The 23,712-nt window shown below is 39.8% G+C and overlaps 1 protein-coding gene across 1 annotated transcript in view; it reads right to left on the bottom strand.

Moving 5' to 3' along the window:
• Positions 1–963: 963 nt before the first annotated feature.
• ctdp1 (CTD (carboxy-terminal domain, RNA polymerase II, polypeptide A) phosphatase, subunit 1) overlaps positions 964–23,712 on the bottom strand; it is a 71,123-nt gene continuing 48,374 nt past the window's right edge. Inside the window, exon 13 of the mRNA XM_044335613.1 lies at positions 964–1,476. Within this exon, the coding sequence (XP_044191548.1) occupies positions 1,287–1,476 (190 nt within the window). The 3' untranslated portion in view covers positions 964–1,286. The remainder of the gene's footprint in view (positions 1,477–23,712) is intronic.

The following is a 23,712-nucleotide window of genomic DNA, read 5'->3' as shown; positions in this document are numbered from 1 at the left end:
CCTAGAGATAAAAATCAAAACTATCTGCATGGCTAGATAGCAACATAGGTGAGAAAAAAATTACTTTGTACTTTGGGTGAACTGCTCCTTTAAAACAGCAGCATTTAGCAGGTTATTTGCTCCAGTGTACATAAACAGAGGTCTAAACTGAGTGACTGTCCTTCCTAACTGTACTAGGAGGGACAGCCAAAGTGGTCTGAAAAGGGAAAGTAGAGCTAACACCTGTTGCCATATGAAAAACAAAATTAAAGGACCAGTGTGCAAGACTTAGTGGCATCTAACAGAACAGGCTTGGCAGAAATGGAATATAATATTTATAAGTATGTTTTAATTTGTGCATAATCCCATGAAAATAAGAATCGTGTTTTCATTAGCTTAGAATGAGCCCTATATCTACATGGGGAGCGGGTCCCCTTCCACAGAGCCCACCATGTTGCACTGCCATGTCTCTACAGTAGCCCAGAATGGACAAACCAAACACTGGCTCTAGAGAAGGCCTTTTGTGTTGTTCATGAGTTTCGCGGCCACCGTATGTTCTTTTACAGGCTTGGATGGGGAGGGTTAAAGGAGGGGTATACATTTGGTTGCAATCTGCAACCTCACCGCTACATGCCACTAAATGCTACACGATGGTCCTTTAAAGTTAGGTTCAGTTCATGGTAATAGTGCACCAAGGGACCATATATTCACAAAAGACATTATGTTATCAAATGTACAAACACTATGATGAGGAAGAAACGACTGAGGAAAACACATTCAAATGTCTAAATCCGCTGGTTGCATTCATGACCCTTAAAAAAGGAGGCCAACAGAAAAATAAAACTGGAAGTCAAGAGTAAAACATTAGCTGCACGCCTTGGCAAACCTATTCCAAACTCTTTGGCATGTACGACCAGCAAAATTTAAGGTTTATAATTTTATCTTTTTTTTTCTCATCAATATAAAAATCGAAATAGAAAAAAGTAAAACAAAAAAAGTATCAAATTTAATGCTTCCTACAGTTTGTTATCTCACAATAAAATGTTAACATCAAAGTGTTTTATGCCAAAAAGGCTATACTGTATATCAATGCTACAAAAAAATCTAAGCCTTTATTTACACAGCAACATGTCATTTCTGTACAGGACATTCATTTTTATTACAGCACACATTCATGGCTCATACATCCTAAGTACACACAGATTCCAAAGTGGAGAAAATAGGATTTTTAGGTACCACTTTAAGGGGCGATGGGGGCCTTTTATTTGCTGTCCTTTTCCTATGAATGAGTCCCTTCCTTTTCCACATCACATAAAGTCATTCAGCTCTGCCTCCAAGGCAGCAGCCATCTCGTCCGCCTCTGAGCTGCTGCCCTCCTCTTCCTCGTTGGACTCTTTGGAGGACTCATCGGCAGAGTCTGCCTCCCCCTTGTCCTCCATGTCGTCGTCCACATCTTCCTCCTCTTCTTTGGCATCGTCGTGCTTGCGTTTGTGGCCCCTAAAGAAATAACAAACGATGATTTAGAAAGGGGATTGTAAACCTTTGATCTCGGGACTCTTCTGCTATACTGCTGCTGCCAAAAACAGGATTTACATTATGCATTTAAACAGATTGCAAGCATGAACATGAAGGTCTCTAAAACTGATGCCAAAATGCTGCATGTCTTTTTGCTTTGTTTCATGATAGAATGAAACCAGATAATGATAACAAAACCACAGACAACACTTAATTTAAAGATGAAATGACAGAGCACTAGCGAGAAAATGTGGCTAATGGCTTAGCCTGACAAACCGATTCCACAGTTTATAACTTTGCTCATTGTGGTCTGGGAATATCTAGGATGAATAAACTGATAGTAGTGGTAGTAGATAGGTAGTTTTTTAGCTGGCTAACAGCTAGCTTGGTAAGCTGGCATGTTACCCTGGAAGTAGATCCCTATGAAGTTAGCTACAACAGCTAATCCAGGGAGCTAATTTCTGTGTTTACTTTTGGTCTCCGAGATAGGTGTTTAAAATGATTTATGTAAAATTAAATTTATTTTGGAAGCTTTTGGAGGCTTGCGCTGATTGCCCCGATATATGCTGTTTTGCTAGTTTGAAAAATACCAGAATCTTTCTTTAATATACACAACATGAAGCCTTGAGAGATGACCGCATCTCTACTGGCTGTCAATGGTATTTTTTAATTAAAGGGGCTTGGTGGTTGCTCTGAAAAATCAATGTTTTCCTCTGAATGAATGTAAGGCAATCAAAAGGCAGAGTTTTAGTATTTGTACAGGAGTTTGTTGAGGCACGAATCACATAATCATCCAAACATTTGCAGATTAGTCCTGTACATATCCAGACTTAAAATCTTATGGCAAAAACTAAGCTCTCGAGATGTAGTTTACAAATTTGAGTTTAAATAATTAACAAAGAGATAAATATAAATCCAGTTGTTCCACTGGCATATGAAAGTGATATACACTATACCCCCAGATAAAAACAGAATACACATAAAAAGAGAATAATTTGCCATATATGCTGTGCCCCCTTGAGAATCACACAGTGCAATTAACAAGGGTTTGTTCTCTATACTGACTGTATCCGCTGTGCAGCCACCCCACAAAGGTCTCAGAGAAGCTAAGCTGCTACAAGATGGAAAGGCCCTCCAATGTTAAAGAACAAAACAGTACTGTGATGACGAGGGATTCAGAACAATTGGGAAACCAGGGAGACGGAGATGGAGGAGACATGAATGAAAGGGGAGGAAATGGAAAGGGGTAAGTATGGTTAGGAAGAGCAAAGAGAATGGGAAAAGAAAGAATGGACTGGGAATAAAGATTAAATCTCATAAAGTTTGATTATAAATGAGACCCACAACACACTGAAGATTCAAAGCACTCTGGAGATGAAGATTTGTGGGTTACTTGCTGTCATACTTTTTGTGAACAGCCGGGCGCAATGACTTACCAACACGTAAACCCCTCTAACAAACTGTGATTCTACATGTCTGTTCATGTCTGAGTTAAAGGTATACTATGCAGGATTTGTGTGTGTAGCTGAGCCCTGCCCCGGTCAAGGCAGACAGCAGAGGAGCAGCACACAGCAGAAGAGAGAGACGGAGTAGCGGGGGAAACACTGAAGCACATAAAAAAAACAGCAATGTAACCTGGTTGCTACGCTACAACTCCTGACCTCACACCCTGCGCGCTGTTATTGGCTGGGGGCTACACACCCACTGCCCAAAGGCTGACGCTCAGAAACATCCCGAACACGGCAAAATAATAAGAAAATACAGGCAGAGGGCAGGGTCTCTGTAGATACATACACCGCCACACACTTGTGGATCATAAGTGATGATTGAGAGGGATTTCTATGAGTCTATACATTGTTTTGTTTTTTTTTGTTTTTTTAATGAAAATCCTGCAGAGTATGCCTTTAAACAAACAATATACATGTTGATAAGTGAGCTTGAGAGATGTTGGTATGTATATTTTTTAAACTTTGGACAGAGCTAAGCTAGTTGTTTCCCATTCTTCTAGTTTTTATGTAAGCTAGGCTAACAATGTACTGACTCCAGCTCCATAATTAACACACAGACCTGTGAGAGGTATCAATCTTACTATGTCTCGTTCAGAACAAAAGCAAATAAGCGCATTTCCCAAAATGTTAAACTGTTCCTATAAATATTGTCTAAACACAAGCAGCGATACTTCTTGTGCTGTGGCAAGTGTTTAGACAATATTTTGCCTCAGTAAAATACAGTCTAAAACAAGAAGAAGAACAAGTAAAGAAAAGTAGGAATTTGAGTAAGCATTTGATTCCAGCTTTTGGTACTTGACAGTTTTTGATATTCTGTGCTACGGACACATTTTGGCCAAAAAAAAAGTGTTGATACATTTTGGCAGTGGCGACTAAAACATAAATTAATTTTAGATGTGTATACTGGAGACACATTTTCAAAGAGGGTGTGAATGTAATGAATGCAAGCCTGTTGCTGTAGCTCAAGTGTATTCAAGATGATGGCCAAGAAAAAAAAAAAAAAGAAAAAAAAAAAGGAAAGCGCACATTCCTAAGTGGCTAAAGAATTCTTTGATATGGCTGTAAATATGCCATCCCTCTCTCCACTCCGGCTTCTCCATGGACACCCTCAGCAGAAGGGCTTATTAGCATGATGCTAATGAGGTGTGTAGAGGTTTTGTATGGTTATTGTGGAGGTGTGACACCGGCTCCACTGAGTGGGACCCCCCTCATTCAACCATACCGCTGTCAGACAGCCTCGCTAACCTCTCATAACAGCAGGTCTCCGGCTGTGTGCTCATTAAAAGGTCAGATGTCGGCTAATATAAGCGGAGAGGCTCGGTGACATGACAGTTACAGTGGACCCCTACAGACCGTGTGGTGTGTGTGGGAGGGATAGGGTTGTGTTTGTGTTACAACAGTACAGCTCTGAATCTCCAAATTGACAAGAAGTATAATTTCTAGAGCCATAAGATCGAGGTACAGTGCTCAGATGGTATTGTGAGGCTGAGCGGGGATGGGATGAGCGATTAATGATTCCTTTGGCGAAAATGTGAGGAATTGAGGAAAATCCCTATTTACCATCATCAGTCTTACTATTTCTGCTACATGGGCTGGTTAATGACACTGTATGAGTCACAGCACACGCAGAGGAAGGGTAAAAAAATTGGTGCGTGTGTTTTTACACCAGTACCCAACCATCCCTTCTCCCATTTCCAAATATTAACAGTGGAGACAGCGGGGGGTAGTGGGGGTGAGTTCCTCCATTGCTTTTTGCTTCGCATCATTACATCCAATCTAAATCCATGTCTATTAATCCACCCACCATCCCACCCACCCACCCACCCCCCCACGCACACACACAACAGCTCCAAAAAGGGCTTCAGCTGTAATCCACTTTTATTAGATTTTTCCTGGTTTCACATGCTTTGAAACTACACTGCTACAAAGGGAGCTTCCTGTAGTCAACCAGTTTATTTACATTTTAGGCATTTTAACTAACATACTTTAGATAGTCTCATCTACAGTGAATGGTCTTATCTTGAATTACATTTTGATTTGCATGATCACAGTTAAGCTACTATGCATAAACTACAAATCAACATTACTGGAGAAGGAAACCAGTAATGGAGGTTTGATTTTAGTTCTGATGAGAAGTAGGGATACATCACTCTGATTTGCTGGATTGGGTTTGGGGCCTGATGTTGACCTTATTAAGCGGATTGGTTAACATACCTGATCCACATTAAATATAGTTTCTTTGTCAATGTCATTATGAAATACAGTTTTTTGCTGTAAATTCATTTCAAACGGGTACAGCAGGCCGCAGACGGTGAGAGAGAAAATGTCAGATCGGTGCATCCCTAACAATAAGCAGCAGAAAGAATATGGCTCCCAGTACATGTGCTCAACTGCATTGTTGGATATTTCTTGGCCTGAGCACCAGATTTGTGGCTGAGTGAACCACGTCCTTCATTGTGTTGCAGTTATTAGTTTCATTCACTTTGTACTCGACATCTGGAAAACCAGCAGGGCCTTGAGGAGATGACCACTTGCTCTTGGCCAATCTCCTGTTCTCTCTTGGCACTGTATCTAAGCAAATCATATGATGGCTGTACTTCTTGGCAAATAAACCAAAGAACGGCAGCCTTGGAGCCTTAATATTCTCCACAATGGGCACTGATGCAAACAGCTGTAGATGAGTATGTGGAACTGTGACAATACTACGTTGGGCGTAGTTCCACTCCTGCCAACTAGAAATACAAATGGCAACCATTCAACATCAAAAAGAAGAGGTGTTTTTTTTTTTAAAGTTGAACAAGCCATCAGAGTGTCTTTATATTCCTTTAAAGAGGAATTTTAAAGATGCAGGTAGTGACATCTGTTTTGTTTTTGTAGCAAATGTGCAGTCGGTGGAGACTCTTGCAGATATAAGCAAAAATTACATCACAAGGACCCTTGTGATTATAGTTCTCTACAGGATGTGTTTTTGTTGTGTAGATTTCATAAACAAATACCTTAAATTATGGCTCAAGGAAATTGTAATTTTTGATCTAATGAAGATCTAATTTAAATCAAAATGTTTTTATCAAAATTGTACGAATGTAGCTTTGCATATGCAGGCACCTTCTCTTATTCAATATCACTTCCTAGCACATAATCAACATCTCTGCAGCTGCCTCTGAACTCTAAAGTAATCATTACCAACTCACCTTTCCGTAGGCCTGAGGGGTTTTTGGGGTTTGACGAATTTGCCCTTCAAAGCTAATAGTTGTGTCTAACATTCCCTTCCCTCATAAAGGAGTAGAGTCCTATTGTTTTAAGTGGCTCCCCTGGAAAAGTCGCCAGCTGAGCCAAGTACCAAAGGTGGTAACAAATCAATTGGGGAGAGATGAAAGTGAGAAGGTTCTCCAGCTTGAGAGACAAATAAGTGAAACTTCCAGAAGTTTCTCCATTATTTTCTTTCATATATTAGACACAGTGTGAGTACTCAGATAATAGGATCGTATAAAACACTTCCTTCACTTAAACGTCCTCATTACTGGATCTCATTTTGGCCAGCAAAGTTGAAGATGTGGCTGTGAGAGACAATCTGCCATCACAACTTAAGAAGAAAGTTTATAACAATGTACCAATAAGTTGTCCCACTTCCCACCATTCTTCAGTGAGAGAGTTTTTATAAAAACCGAAATGTTGGCTTGTTTGGTAGTTGTGAAATGTTGACAGATGAATGGATTGAGCCAAGAGCTTGCTGGCTCTCTGCCCTGAGAGAGCACTTTAAATCAAGCTGCTGTTGATGACACAAGAGGTGAGGCGGGCCTGACCTGTCAGGTAGTAATCATCAGGTGGGGCTGTAATTATTTATGTAGTTATCTATTAGGACCTCTATTTAGGTGAAAACTGGGACCAAACCAAATGAATTATTTGTGAAGTCCTCTCCAGATAGTTTTGGAAATAAAGCTCATGCAAGGAATTCAATTTGGCTCTTGACAAAAATGTGTAATGCCAGAAATGCCAGTTATGAGGGTGAAAAGGGTAATAATGTGTCTGTGCTATTATAGACACAGATGTTGAGGGCATTACTTTCCAATGTAATTATCTCCATGTACTATGGGAGTGTGACTGCATTAGGGGTGTCAAGAGGGCATGTTACAGAGTGCCTGGTGGTAAACAAACAGCCTGCAGCTACATCCGCCTCAACACATCATTAGAGATACATAAGTGATATAAAATGGCTTATATCGCTCAGGAAAAAGTATATCCGCCTGAAGTTGAAATGCATTTTTATGAGACTGTGTGCTTCAGTTCAGACAGTACCAATGTGGCCTAGGGGAGCATTCAGAGGAACTAAGTTGGGAAAGACTTTACAGAAATGGTTGGGCTACAGTTTAATCTTGTGATGCAGTGCACATCACAAGGCAGAGTAACTATCTCGGCTGATAAAGACGTAACAGCAAGCTCTTACTCAAGTCCAACACTCCAAACTCTACCCAAGGCCACCCAATCTAGGACTGGAGAGGAAGGAGGCAGAGAAAAATGAGGAGAGGAGGAGGCCCTGTAAAAAGCAGAGACTTCAAACGCTTTTGACAGCTCCGTGGAGCTCTGCTTACAGCAAGAGAGGAAGGAGGGGCTGATGGAGAAGAGAGGGAGTAAAAAGGCAAATGGAGGAAATAAAGTGTGAAAGAGGGAGAAACAGAGCAAGAAAGACAGAAGAGGGAGGTAATGAACTAAATAATGAACTGAACTTTTAGGACTCAGACTTTGGTTTCTTAGGAAATATTTTAAGAGGCATGGAGCAACATCTAAAAAGGTCTCATCCCAAAAGATCTTGCTAAACAAAGAGCTGGATGACTAACCAGAATTAAGATCAATGTGGTATCCAACTACACTCCTCAATCGCTTTCACTTTTGACTTTTTGGGTCAATTAGTTACAGAAGCAGTTAATGTCTCTGTGCTAGCAAACTAGAAATGAGTTGTCATAATGGACTCAGTCTTTACTGCTATTAAGTTATTGCTTTGAAGAAATAACCTAACAAGGGCAGAATGGATACTACTCAGCAATGCTGGCACCCTCTGTCCTGTATCATATTGCTTCCCCCCACTTCCACAATCCCATATCATTTACAGCAGATGTGTCAAATACAGATGGCTAGATATATAGACTCACCTCCCCCCCTGTGCATTCAACAGCTCCAAATGCAGAGAGCAGATAAGCAGTGCAGTTAAACGATTGTTTTTAATATTATCTTCCCCTGCTGCTCATTATGTTATCTCACTATGAAAACTGACAAACAGAGAAGGATAAAAGGATAAGAGCTGGCATGGGGGAAGGGAGGGTTTTTATGAGGGACGTGTCAGTTTTGCTTAGCTATGCTTCAAAAACAAGTTGACTTTCAACAGTGTTGCAAGGAAATAAGAAACAGAGATGCATGACAGCGCAACAACAAGCACTCACACAATGACAAGGTAGTTTTGAGGCCACACGCTTCTAAGTCTCACTTATGAAATACATGCTGAAGATGTTATATAATGTTTAAGAGAAACATTGTTCAGAACTACAATTATTTTTTTTAAGCAATAGCTCACATTCACTCTATTAATTTCCATTGGCCAAAAGACTTCATAGTATGTAGCTGATCTTAAGCAACAGGCTGATTAATTGTTGCTTTGTTGTACCTGGAGACACTGGCCCTTAGAGAAAATTTAAAATGATAGTTTATGAAGGTACTTAGTACTTCTTAAATAAAAACAAACAGTTTGAGGTTGACACATTACTAATTTGTGTCCCGTCTGATTCTCTGCTTTTTTGGGTTTGTACCCCTGACTGAGCCCCCAAATTAAAGCAGCATTTTTTTTTTGGCCACTTGGGGGCAGCAGAACAAACTATAAAGACAACACTGACATATTATCATACATGGTGAACACTGACAGTTGCCTATATACACATGTAGCAAACACAGAGTAACATTAGCATTCATCTCTACTGCTGTCAGGCTGTAGACACAGGATTCTAAAATTTAGAAGAGCTCGCTTTGGCAGAAGTTTTGTACCTTTTGCCATAGCAGCAATGAACAAACTGCCTCGCTGACACGGTGTATAGATCAAGTCTTGTGTGTGTGTGTGTACAGATACATGTATAAGTGTTGGGATACTGTCTTCTCCATCCATCTGTCTGAGTCATGTTTCTGGCCACACAAATGTGAGTAAAATATTCACTCTCCTTTCAGTTTGGCTTTGGTATCCTGAGGGAAATATCTGGCTCTTTAGTTGCTAAATGCCCAAGGGTTCAAGGGCTAGTAGCTAACTTTGAAACTTTATCCTGCATGGCTTGTATTGAATGTAATGGGTGGAACTTATTGGCTACAAGTGGCTCTCTGTTTTGTCGCTTTCTGTTTTGAGTTGTAATCTGGTTGTCATGCTCTTTGGATACACTGTCCCCCAGACTACAACCAGTCATTGTGTGGAGGTTATGAGACTAGTTGGTTTTTGTCATTATGTTGTGGCCTAGACATAAATATTGGAAATCATGAATGTAAAATTGATATACAGTACTTTGGTGGATACTTTGCAGCATCACAGATAAAACAGGTGGCAGTTTTGATATTAACATTTAACTACTTTTCACATAAAATGGAGGTAAACCAGGGTTATTTTCCTTCATAAAGTTTCAAAAGACTATACACATAGAGTGAAAAAAGAACGGTATTGTCCCAGAGCAAAAAAGTGTGACAAAGGTGTGATGCAGTGTGTCTGTATGATTCACTGTCAGTGTCATTTATATCTCCCCAGTCACCCATGTCTGCATCAAACAACATCCATCTCTGGCTCAGCCACAGGCAGCAGAATCAGATGAAAGTGCCCAGGCATCCTTTCATATAAGTTACATCTTCTCTGTCTGCTTACTCGCAGCACCAGCTACAAGGCTGTAGAGTTCCTTTCATAAGGAAATGGTTTTGGACCCTGAGTTCTGGAAGAGTGGAGGAAAAAAGTACCTGCCTCGTTACTTTTTATTGGTAGGCAGGCTAGTACATTAGTTGAAGACATCACCCCATAAAGGAGAGGCCTTGGGATGATCCTCATAATTATAAATGTATCAATAAATAACCATAAAAAGTCCAGCTTTCTTTGAGAAAGGACAGAAAACTCTTAGAAGAAGAAGTCTTAGGACTTAGAATGCTAAGGACCGGGCTAGCATACTTTTTTTTTTAAAGGAACTTTTGTTTGGACAAGTTCCAAAACTGCTTCATTCATTTTTAAGCACCATGAGTCCCCACTCATAAAATATTTGAGATTACTTTTTGCGTCTACATTCTGCCAGAGCTATGCAAACAACCCTGTTGCCCCTGCTGTCTGCTTTATCTTACATATTTCACAAATATTCAAGCCTACTCAAGCGACCTGACAATGACAGGTCACACACACGAGCAAGGCTGAGGAATGACATTGCCTCTATCCGAAACTCAGACTGTTCTATGAGAAATGTTTGCATGAGTGCGTTCAGTGGCAATAGAAACTCTAACCATGGCAGTGTGAATGTCACACAGAATAATCAATGCATATCAGCAAAAACAGCATGCTTCACTTCACTTCATATGTTTGTTCTTTCACTGGAGAGTGACTTGTTGTTCCCATGTTCAGCCCAGTCACTTGGAAAAGTGCAAAGTTAATAGTTAATCCATATATACGTTGGAGGTGTCAAGGGTCCAGTCACCGTAACAAAGTAAATGTGTCTGGTGGAAGAAAGATGGATATATTGTAAGCAGCTTGTGTATGTATTACTTAGCTGAATGATGATTAGCTTAGCTTAGCATAAGACTGAAACAGCTAGCTTGGCTCTGTCAAAAGGTAAAGCATCCTCCTACAAGAACCTTTAAAGCTCACTTACCAACACATGATATCTCATTTGTTTCATCTGATACTTGTAGGAGGATTTTGTTACCTTTTGACAGAGCCAAGCTAGCTGTATCCCCGTTTTCTGTCTTTACGTTACACTAAGCTAAGCTAAGCTATGCTAAGCTAAGCTAAGCTAAGCTAAGCTAACCATACCATACCATACCATCTTCTGGCTCCACCTTAATATTCAATGGTTAAATATGAAAGTGATATCAATCTTCTCATCCAAATCTTGGGGAAAAAACAACTAATAAAAGTATTTCCCAATATGTCAAAAAGCAACAATCAGAAAAGCATTACTATGCAAGTGTTCATTTTTTTTTATTTGTAAGGGATCATGTACAATATTAAACATAAATGTTACCATTTTACCACAGTTGGCTTAAAGCTAATTTTCATCTTCAGTCCCTTGGCATTGATTGAGAACCCTGCCAACTCCCTACAGAAACCTATATTATGGTAGAGTTTCACATAGGTGGATAAAGAAATACTGTCTCAGAGGTTTTCCTTGAGTTCATACTGTGAGTCTGAAATAATTTAGATATTATTTATTTATTCCACTCTGTCAAAAGCAGGATACCTGCTGAGACATACAGCTTTGACGGATGTTCTTTGATTGTACATAGAACAGAATTTAAGAGTTGAAGTAAAAAGGGTGTGTAGAGATGCCCAAAGGAAGGATCTTGAATAAGGGTTACATTACTGAGGCTAGTAACTATGAGGTATATACTGACAAAAAATGTTCAGAAGGAAATTATGGTTGAAGTGAAAAGGGTTTTTAGCATGAAGATTTTAAAATAAAGCTGGAGGACAACTCTAAAACCACGGCTACTTTGATACTCCCACCTTCCCACCATTCATGTTCTCCTCATCAGTCCCTTCAGTGGGCGGACAGCACTGAGCAGTGTCTGAGCTCAAAGCATTTCCTCCCCGGTCTACTAATTGCCCCAGTACGACAAGGTGGCTCCTAATGAGGTACTCTTCTCTTCACACCTCCATTGTTGGCAGCCATCTGACATACTGTAAGCAATAGCCATCTATTTCTCAATGTGGGGCCCTATGCAGAGACCACACTGGAGGTCTCCAATAAGCAGTGGTTAAAGGGAGCCTGGCAGTATGCATTTTGATAAACTTGTGAGTTTTAGATTTTGAATTATTTTTCACTTTTGTTTAGCAGTAGTTTATTTTCAATAGTCAATTCCATACTTTGTTCTTTGATTATACATTCTTTTTCATTTGGTTAACTGTACACTGCATTGGTATGGGTGGATTGCCTCAGGTACCAATGGCAGCAGAGCAATGGCATACGATCCAGGAAGTCCAGATTGGATACTAGATCTCTGAGTTTGAAGACTTATTAGAAGTCAAAACACTGCATAAGTGATTTATACTATGAGAAAAGATTTTAAAATTCTGGAAAGTTATCACAATAATAATAATAATAATTTTATCTTTTGCTGCAATAATTACAATGTTAATAGTAGAAATTTGGTGTTCACGTTATAAAGAAATCTACCAGGAAAGTATTGTGTAGTATTGCATTGTACTGTGGAAAATGTTCAGACAGTTTTTTGCCAAACAACCCTTCATTTTTTGTGCAGAATCCTCTGCGTTGGCACCCCTGCTGCTTCAATGCACGCGCTCACTCAAGCAAATGAGGGGGCTGCATTGTTTCAGTCTGAACGCAGCATAAGGATCAATGGCGCAAGATACAATGCAGCTATCAGACTTCTGGGTACAACAGTGCGTGGTTGAATCAAAAAAAAAATCTTGCTCTCTTGTGGTTACTAACACTATTCCTCTCTCCAAATGCCCATAAAATGAACAGCTGAAAGCTTGAGATGCAGAACTTCTTTCTGGGTGTACTGTCAGTCATAATCTCAAGTACAAGTAAATGAGGCAGGTTAAAGGAAAGTGCATTAACCACAAAATTATATTCAACACTTCAACACAAAATAACCCTGGAGTGGTGAATAAGGCTGGGAATGAAGATATGAGGTCCTCACAAGCATAGCAAAGAGCTACTTTTTCTCAAATGTACTGTATACACTTTTCTGTGTGACGAAAAATAGTGCAAGTGTTTATGGGTGGTGATGAACAATGGCTATTAACAGGCCAGCCTTCCCCTGAGATGCATCTCTTTGCTTCATAGTGAGATCAATCTGAACCAAGAGCATAAATAGAAAAACTGCTTGCATCACCAGCTTGGAGCCACGAGCCAGAAGGAAAAAACTGGGTCAGATTACTTGCAGTTTTAGTTTTCCTACTTACGTATTCCTCCTTCCTCCTCTTTTCATATACGTGAAAAGCCTGAGTAAGCATTCCTATTCCTCACAGTCTGCCGCCCCTCTCGCACTGCTGAACTGTGTTTATCAGAGACGAGGAGCACGGGGATCATTGTGCCGTTTCTCCCTGCTGCTCCGCTGAGAAACAAGTACTGTTGGATTCAGTGTGCTTACAAGCGGCAGCCGAGCAAAGCGGACTGCTGTCAACGTCTTCTGAATCCGTGTTACATTCTTAATCCTCCTTTCCTGCATGCGGCATCTTTCAAAAGCACTTTTGGGATTCAGGTGTCAGGCTTCGCTGTCAGACTAACAGGACAGCTGGGTGTCACTTGACAAAACGTCCCCTGAGCAGGATTAATGGACTGATCGACTCCATGACGCGAGGAAAGACTTTCAAGTTGTCCCTCACAACAAATGCACGCTATTTTGTATTGCAATACTTACACACCTTGACGGATTTCAGGTTTGGGGCCCCATACCAAGTATGTACAGATGACAAGCAGGGTCAATCAATATGACAGGAGTGCAAATACTGAGGGGTATGTTGCAATAGGTCAGAAAAATGCTCCGACGTGGTGGTAGTCAGCTATCACTATGGCCGGCTAGACAGCTAATATTAGCACCAATGCGGTCAGCTTATGTTAATGAACCGTCACTCACTGTTATGTCTTATTTGACGTCTCTGGTAACTGTCTGGAAACCATATTGGCAGAGCAGAAAACAAGGACCTTGTTTTTAGGATTTCTACGACACAATCTCTTCACATTTGTAGTTGATATGATCAGGGTAGTGTGTCCCTATTCTTGCACGTACTGTAGACGAGAAAAAGCTTTTATATGTCTTCAATATATAGCTAATCTGTTGAGATATTGAGGTAGGGCCCTGGTTTCTGTGTTGTGGAAAACAGACAGAATCGCAGAATTTGATAATAAAAATGGAATCAACTGTCAAACATGGAATATCACGCGTGCACACACACACACACACAGAGCAGACAGCAGAGAGGCCGCAGTGAACCAGGTGAAGTGAAGGATAGTTTTACTTGAGTTGACGACAACTATGTTCGTTACTGAAAGTGCAATAAAAGCTTTGAGAGTAAAAAGCTGATGAGAGTAATTTATCAAAACACCTGTTCAACAAGCACGAACATATATAAAAGTGATATTTTCATCTGCTTATTATGAACAAGCTACAATGAAAGCTGTCTGTATGTAAAATGTGGCAAATTCTTGTAAACTTAGCTACTGGCTGAGACGGCAGCCCCCGCCTAAATCCACAGAGGAACTGTGACAACTTCTCCAAGATGCAGGAAAAACTGACCTGCCAAGTACCTGAAAAACTGTGTGCAGGTGTACTGAGGAGAACTGCTGCCGTTAACTGAGAAATAAAAACTATTCATGGCAATTCATGGCTAAAACTTTTGCACAGTACTGTATATATTATTCTTCTGTTCATAACAAAGATACACAATCTGTGTTTTTCCTGCTATTGACGTGAACATTGATGTGAACAGCGAGCTAACTGTGAACTTTTGTGTCAACAAAGTGACCCCTCTACTATTAACAAAAACCCTCTGCAACTAAAATTCTAATGCTGACATAACCATCCATATTGTTATCTTACAGTGCATATTATGTAAAAGTAAAGATAATGATACTGTATAAAATAATATGGACGCTACAGTCTGACTGGATACTGGATTTTTGAGGCTGTTCATTCAGTTTATTCTACATCTCAACATTCCTTTACAATCCAGTCTGTGGAAATTACTTTGAGCAGATACATCACCTCATACACCTTACCCTCTAAACTAATCTGACGGCTGAACTTAAAATGGTTCCAATAAACTCTAACTCACCTCTCCGGCAGCAGTTTGTCTGAATACAAACTCTGGACAGCGTGGCAGAAGGAAATGGAGGCTTTGTTCGCTGAAACGACTGTGCTGGCTACGGCTGCCGAAGAACGTTTGTACCTGACAACTCACATATTCACAGAGCCCGGTTGAACAGAAACAGCTCTGGCTGCGTGTCACAAAAAAAGGGTCAGAGTCAATGTAGCCAGCTGAGTTCAGATATAAATGGGGTTCGGAGGGGAAAAACAGCTTTAAGTGAGAAGCTAAATTCAATTAGGCTGTTTATTTTGCTTGTACCCTGGATGTCAGACATCTGCATAAATTCCAGCTGTAATGGTAGACATTTAATTAATCTGCAGCGAGCATCAACGCACCCTGCAGCAGAGGGTACATATGAAAGCTTCAGAGAAAAGAAGGAAAAAAAAAGGCAGCTTTGGTACAACAGCAAAACTCTATCTGTTTATGGGTTGAAGACAATAGCTTTCATAAATGTGAATAATTTGAACCCATACTGGAGAGATACAGAGCCATTACAGCAACAGTCTTCAGGGTATCAGCCGATCCTTAAAAACAATTACCCATAACAGGGTCCTTAGTTGCAGACATTCTAATTGGAAAGCTCATGGAGTCTAACTAACAATACACACATGGAGATAATGGCCTCGTTTTCCCTTTACACTCCCATCATCCTCTCCATTACAAAATGACGAGTGAATGGTTCCAAATAACAACTACACAAATGCAATGAACGTCAGGTTGAGTCCCGTGTTTAATAGCAATTTCTTTATGTTGAACCATGTTAACGTTTCTGAGTCTTAAACAGTGATTCAGCAAGAATATAAAGGGCACCTGTTATGCTTTTCCTTATTGTCAGTCATATGTAATATATGTTAGAATGTTGGATGTTCATATTAAACGTGGCCAAAGTGTCTAAAATAATGACGTAAACGTATGTAGAATTAATCCCTGGGAGCTAAAAGCACCGGCTTCAGACTGCTCTGAACACTTCGTTTCCAACAGCTTTTTCTACTTTCTCATGACAGATTTCTTTATATGGTCATCTGCTCCACACACAGAGTGCAAGTTCACTGCTCTGCTCTGCTAACATTATGGCATTTTTCCGTTGATTGGGGGTAGTCGGGCCGAGCCATGGCAGGAAGGCCAAAGGTGTTTTTCCATTACACAGCACAGCAAAGTAAAATAAGTAGTTAACTTGTTGGAGGTGTGCTGATTGTCTGCAGCTCTTCATCAAACATCATCATCACTGTGGCTGTTGTACTATTCCTCCCCGCATTATTTCTATCTTGTTGTGTTGACCGGTTTTTAGCATCACTAACGAAGCTCTGCTAATTTGGTGAGGAACACGTTTAATTTCCTGTAAATTCTTAATGATAAATGTCTTCTGTTATTTCATCATTTAAAAGCTTTTAATATGAAGCAGTAAAGCAGGAAATGTTGTGTTTTCATGACATAACAGAACTCTGATATGGCTGCCCCTCAGCAGGCTTTTGGAAAACTGGCCAATCAGAAGAGAGTGGGCTTATTGGGAGGGAATCCTTAAAGAGACAGGAGCTAAGACTGTCTATTAAAGACAGAGGCTGAACTGAGGGGCTGCATGAGGGGCAAGTATAAGATAAAGATAAGTTTAGATAATAAGATAAAGGAGTTTTTTGAACTGTGAATCAAGCATAGGTACTCTAGTGGAGCCCCAGCAGCAACTGAACTGTAAAATAGACTCAGTTCACATTGCAACTTAAAAAATCCAATGTTTGGTTTCCCTCATATATGAAAAACATCCAACATGTATGTATTCCTTGTATTTGAATGCACTTTATATATAGCATTTATATACAGAATATTGGTATGAATCTAGCAAAGCACCTGGTAAATTCTGTTTTGAACAGAACTATATTTAAAAGGTTGCTTGCTTGTAGGGAATGCCATTTACTGCATTAATATGCATGTATATCAATCTAGCAAATAACAAATTATGATGAAATTGATAATTGTATTTTGCTTAATAATGGTAGTATAACAAAATAAAAGGAATGCTATGCATACTGCTGTTTTTTAATGCACTGACATTACTTAAAATTACTTACTTACTTTAATTTCCTTGATAGAGACCTGATATTTAATGATGGATAATGTTGGATTTGAATCTTTACCAAAAAGAGTACAGTCCTTTACATCAGTCTTTGATTGATTTGAGCATCTTTTAATAATTTAATTGGAAACAAAGATTAATTTTTGTTTTAAGAGGAAAAATATGCAGATGAGATTGAAGAACTTTTTTCAGCCCTGAGTACTGCCTGCAGTCTTTTTCTCAAGTTGTGTTCATCACCAATAACTTCAACCAAAAAAATAAGGCAGCCTGTATTAAGCCTGAGAGGCCTGAGAGGCGAAACCCGGGGCAAAAAAATATATATTCAAAATTGAGCGGGGGTGTGTGCAATCTATACCCAGCGGGAAACAATGCTCTTGTGCTACTATTACACTACATATTAGCATTTACCATTATCTCATAAAACACTGTGGTCACTGTTCAGCAAAATGTATGTAGGCTTGCTTTAATGTAAAGACTGTAACTGTCAGTTGCAGATGTAATTACATAATGCCATCACAATGTAACCACAGAAAACAGAGAGACGAAAAGGAAAGATATGTAAATAGCTACCTTGACTGACTTTGGGAAAAAACTCATTGCAACAAAATGTCAAATTTTCAATAATTACTTTACTATTACTACATCACTGTCAGCTGCAGTCCAGAACTGAGAATAAAGACCTGTAGCAGCTGGCAAACAAATCAAATCAAATGACAAACAAACTACATTAGATGGAATTGTGAATTAAAACATTTGGTGCTGTCTTTGGGCTGATATGTGTATTTTGTTTTAAAGTCCAAACTACATTAAAGCAATTTAAAATGGAGCTATTGCAAGAAGGTCTTGCTACTGGCTCTTTGCATATTTTACTCGTTTGTCACAAAATACAAGGTGTAGTTGTAGAAGTTGTTGCACATTTTACCCAATTGCTTTAAAAACAACTCAGTAGGAAAAGGATATTACACATCTTGCAAAGTAAGCCAATAGTTAGAACACTTCTAACAGAATTCTTTTAAGCATTTATAGAGTTGATTGATAATTGTTACACTTTTTAAGAGTATAATGCCCCCAAATAACCTGTGTTAGACAGGAATAATTAAGACTAGCAATAATTACATAACAGGTTCTGTGGAGGAATCGAGTTTTCACACTGAATGTTTAAAAGCAGTCGAACAAGGACAGACGTTTGACGAGAACATGTAGTCCATACACAAAGCTTTCATTTCATCCCCTGTATAAGGGGCAGGGTGCCAGGCTAGATAGCCAGCTCCACGTACAGCTATAGCCTGGAGAAGAAGAACAAAAAGGCACCTGGTGGGAAAAAAAAGAGCCAGGCAAGACAGAGAGTGAGAGGAAGAAAGTGAGAGATTCAAATTCACACTATGCCAAGACAGGCTATATTTTTATTTTTCCCTTTCATCTCGGTCAAACCACACACTGAACAAAAGGCGGCAAATGCTGATGAGACCGACCAGCCAGACCATGTTGTTTCTGCTCTGCTGTTTGGAGAGGAGTAAGATAAGCAGTGGGATTTGAATAATCAGGTTTTTCAGTGGTACTACAGTATTTTATCCAAACACAGAGGTACAAGTTAGGAGCATTTTAATATCACGATGAAGCTTATTTTCAGATTAATCAATGTGATTTCATTAGATTATCAGAAATGCTATGCCTCGGATGCAATTGTTTTCTTACAGATGTGGAGTGAGAAAAATCTAAATACTGCATACCACCATGTTATGTTATCCTGCCGTTCCTGAGCAAGGCCGAGGTGTTTTCACAAAGCAGAGCGGCTGTAAACAACATGGATGTGTTACCGACAATCACCGTGTTGGTGTTTGTGTATGTGTTTATCTCACTCCACCTGCAAACAACCCTTTTCAAATAAAATCTCATATGATAAATCTCGTAATGAATGCCAAGAGACCTCATTTAATCTTATCTTTCGAAATAACATTTATGTACAGGACCCAGTCTATGAGGGGGCAGCTGCATTGCAATTTGATGAGGTGATGAATGTCAAGTACGGTAATTTACTTTAGCTGCACAAACTGCTTATTGAGAAAAGTTGACACCGCAGAAGTTCTAGCGTGTGAAAGCATCTATCATTTAATTAGGTGCGTTTGAGTTGTGGTGGGTGGTCAGGGTTCACTACAAACAAACAAGCCATCACTGACAGATGGTTTACATGCTGGGGTTTGGTATGAAAACACAGGTATGGGTTTCCATCCTGTACTAGTTTTAGGGAATCTGAATGTATCTGTGATTCTGATTTTAGAGCTGTTATATGATCTTGCAATAACATCCTTATTCTAGTTCTGACATAAAACATTATATTGACCAACTTGGCATTTCAGCTGCAGTTTACAATGCCATCACCCAGCAGCTGCACAGAAACATAAACTAACTTTGCTTTAAAGAGGTCATATTATGCCCTGCCAATTCCCAGTTTAATATTTTTTATTTTCATGGTCTATTTACAGACATTGCCATGTTTTTATTACAGCTGTGCAAGCCATGCATGCAGTCCCTCTGTCTCACTCAGCTTGAAACGGGCTGTTTTGTGTCTGCTTAATGCCCCTCTCTTGATTGGCTGACTGTTTTCTGAGTGAAGCAGGCCCAGGACAACCACAGGTATGGATTGTAGCTCTGGGTAAAATTCAGTGGTAAATTGCGATGGCTACCGCTGTAGATAATGTTATTCAACCTTTGGAAGTCTGTGCAATGACAAATTTGCTTCCTGACATCCAAGATCTGCGCAGCGTTTCCTCTGCGACTGTCTCTCCTCTGCTCTGCTGTGTGTGTGTGTGTGTGTGTGAGCCCCGCCCTCAGGTGAAACCCAGAGAGTAGACGCGAGAAACTAGTGCAATCATAAATGACAGCAAAACGCAGTAAAGACTTTCACACTGAGATAAAATGACACGTGCATATATTAGGTAAATAACATGAATAAATATATTTTGTTTCTTTCAGGAGGGGCGGGGGGTCTCGCTAGAGGGGCGGGCCGTACCTCCAAAGCAATTGTAGGAAAAACACTGAGTGTATAGTTTTGACTTTGCAACCTTACAGAAGTCCAAACGGCTTGTTTAAAGGCATCGTTTCTGAATACAGACTGTGGGCATTTCTCTGTGTGCTGAGCGTTTTGATACTTTCACAGTATTTATATGGCATCTAGACCTGCTCTATAATCAAAAAAGAGAGGGAAATCTCCCTTAGCATAACAGGTCCTGTATAGCATCAATTTAGATGTCCTGAATTGACTTCTGATTAACATTTAATCCCATTTTGCATAATTCCATGGAAATACAATAAAAGAGCTGAGGACAAAACTGCCCTGTAGAACTAATGGTGCTACTTTAACAGTGCTGTATCATTATTGTAATTTGAAAAGGCTTTGAAGTTGCCTTTCTTACACAGCCCATTATACAGTACTACTGATTTTGCCTTGATGAATATGTAACGGCACAAACCCTGCTTGAGGGATTAAAAAAAAAAGGACATTACAATGTGTTGGTATTGTACTGTATGTATTCTCTTGTCCACCACTGCATCACACTGAATTGTTCATTATATGCTATTGCCTGTGTAAAATCTAGGAGGTTAGTTCTCTTTCAAACATTTGTTTAGGTGTCTCCCTATGGGGAACACTCCCTCTGTATCATTACTCCAGTCAGCACTAGCTGACAGTTGTGACGCTCATGTTGAGGTGGAGTCACACACCTTCCCTATAAAAATAGTTACTCGTAAAGCTTCAGTCTCTCCCCTGACTGCTAATGCCTAGCTAACTAACACATCTCTGTTGGCTGACCAATAGAGCTGTAACAATGAGTCAGTTAATTGATAAATCGATCAACAAAATATGAATCACCAACTATTTTATAATAGATTGGTTTTGAGGAGAAGAAGAAATGTCAAAATTCTCTGATTCCAGTTTCTCAAATGTGAATATTTTTTGGTTTATTTAACTAACTAACCAAATATTTTTGGGTTATGGATTGTTAGTCGGGACAAAAGAATAGATCTGTGAATGTCATCTTGGGCTAAGGGAAACACTGATCTACATTTTTCATCATTTCCCAACATTTTATAGACCAGGTGACTAAACGATTAATCAAGAAAATAATTGACTGATTACTTGATAATGAAAATAACTGTTAATTGCAGCCCTACTGACCGAGCTAAAAGTAATAGTTGCTAATGGCAACCGACCCAGGTAACACAAGCGCTAGCCCCCACATTTGCTAGGTTCACACCCAAACTGTGTCCCTGGATTAGCAAAATCCCCAGTTCTGACCCTCATAGTCCGTGTGTTATGTGCCTCAGGCTGCAACATGCCCAAGTGGCATTATCTATGCCAGGCTGATGTGAACAATGCATCTGCTTTACCTTTGAGAGTCTCTGTAACAGGCTACACTGCCAGGCTAGCTTGTCAAGCATGGACATGCTATCAGAAAATAGGGGTTATGGTATATGAGACCTGAAGTTTTCTTAAGTGCACCTGGTGTAGGAGACAAATAAAGCAGCAATTATTTTGATAAAGAATGTTATTTAAGAATGTACCTCTTTTTGGCTTCAATTACAATTTAACAATCTTACTTTCACTCTACTTAAGACCCTATAGATTTTCTTTACTTGCACAGCAATCCTACATCCAAATGTAGAGAATAAAAATCTCAGGAGTGAAATACAAACTGTCTCAGACAAAACACAACAAAGAGCTCTGTCCAGCTAGACTGTTAGATCTCTTGCCTCTTTTCTCCCTGTGGTTCTTTTGCATAAAGCATCACAGACTGGCTGGGTTGGCAGACATGAGCACACTGTGTCCAGCTTACTGACGTCACACTATATACAATTTGGCACTGAAGTTGAAATTTTTTCAAGTAGATCTTGGAACCACTTGGAGTACTCATTTCAAACTCAAATTGATTTTGTGGGTCCTGAACTGAAATGACAGGAAGAGACAATGGTGCAATCAGCCGGAATGGTTTCATCAGCCCAGGTCTAAAGATTCACCAGGGAGAGGGTTTGTATGCTGAATATCCTGAGCTGTCAGAGAATATAGAGGTGGAACGTTTTCCCCTGGAAAAAATCTGCACTTCAATGAAAAAAGAACAAAAAAGTGGCACCAAGTGTTGTCTGCAGAATGAATTGGTCTTCTTTTGGAATTAAATGAGAATTAAATTAAGTGTTTATGACGGGACAATAGAATAGGTTTTCTATTTTTCTTGGGTACTTTGATTTGACTGCTTTACTTTTAGCTCATGAATAGAAGGAGAGACCATCTTGTCTAATGCACCACACAAACTCATCATGAATTATGATTCAACAGCCTATCGCCTCTTCTCTCAATGATCAACAGTAGCTTAAATGCGATACACGGGAAAGAAGTTATGTCTGCCATAATCAGCGTGATTTTCTCGATGCTCCTGACAAACTGCCCAATATTACAAGCAATTTTACTCTAATGAATCTGGGGTGCCAAGAACAACAGGCTGTAGTTGTTGCTGGAGATACACTTTCCTAGAAATTTAGTAATGATGCCAGCATGAAAGAGATGACAAATAGATCCTAGGAAGCAGAACTGGTGGGATAGAATGGTTATTACAGTTTACAGATACTGAATAGAAGAATTACTTTCAAGTCTCAGGCCTCATTCATCAAGGTGTGCTGCATTAAATAGCCTGTAATGTATCCTCGCCGTCCCATTGTACACCAGTCGCAATGAGATATGGGCACTGCTTATACAGCATAGAGAGCTGTGGGAGTATTAAATTTGACCACTGATTTACTTCAATTCAATTTAATGGCCACACAACTGAAGTCGGAACAATCTGTTTTTGGTACAGCATGGAAAAGAATGCTCAGAACACAGTGTCTGCATTCAGACTGAAAAACAATATAAAGCGTTGTGGTGGTGGGGGTGTGTTGTTTAAGGTAATGGTGAGATGTCAAAATTCAATCCAGGAAGTCCAACTACAGATTAATGCATTTAAAGGCCTGTCAGATGCCAAAACAGTGTGTGCAGGATTGTGAACTTTTACATGGTGGTGACTTTTTTATCTTTTGTCAATACAGCAGTCACGTTACAAAGTAATCCACCAGGAATGTGAGTTTACATGTATGCCACGCAGCGCCTTGCCGGATGATGTTGCGTTGTGGCAAAAAATTGATGACCCTGTGGTGTTCTTGACGTTGTACCCCTGCTGCGTCAGCACACTGCCTCCATTCAAATGAATGAATTAATTTTTCACACAGAGCTCATGTTGGTCTGAAAACTGCCTCAACTGCAAGTACAAGACACAGGAACAGAACGTGTACCGGGGCGAGCCATGTTTTCCATTTACATTACAAGCGGAACCAACATTTAGTGTATTACTCAAACTGGCCTTCTGGATCATATTTCTTCCTCTCACCAGTATCTCTAGAAACACACCTATTGCTTGTTTTAACAGAGAGCTTTTTTGGGTCTGAACACCAGCTCAGAGATAGATAAAATGAGTGCTGCCATGATATTACTGGCATCCTCTTCTGTTGTTGTGTCTTGCTTGGAAACCAAAGCTCACTCATTTCACCACACCAAAAGCTAGGCATAA

Source organism: Thunnus albacares, chromosome 19, assembly GCF_914725855.1.
Source record: "Thunnus albacares chromosome 19, fThuAlb1.1, whole genome shotgun sequence".
Taxonomy (NCBI): Eukaryota; Metazoa; Chordata; class Actinopteri; order Scombriformes; family Scombridae; genus Thunnus; species Thunnus albacares.
The sequence above is the reverse complement of the archived record's forward strand: the minus strand, read 5'-3'. Positions and strand labels throughout refer to the sequence as shown.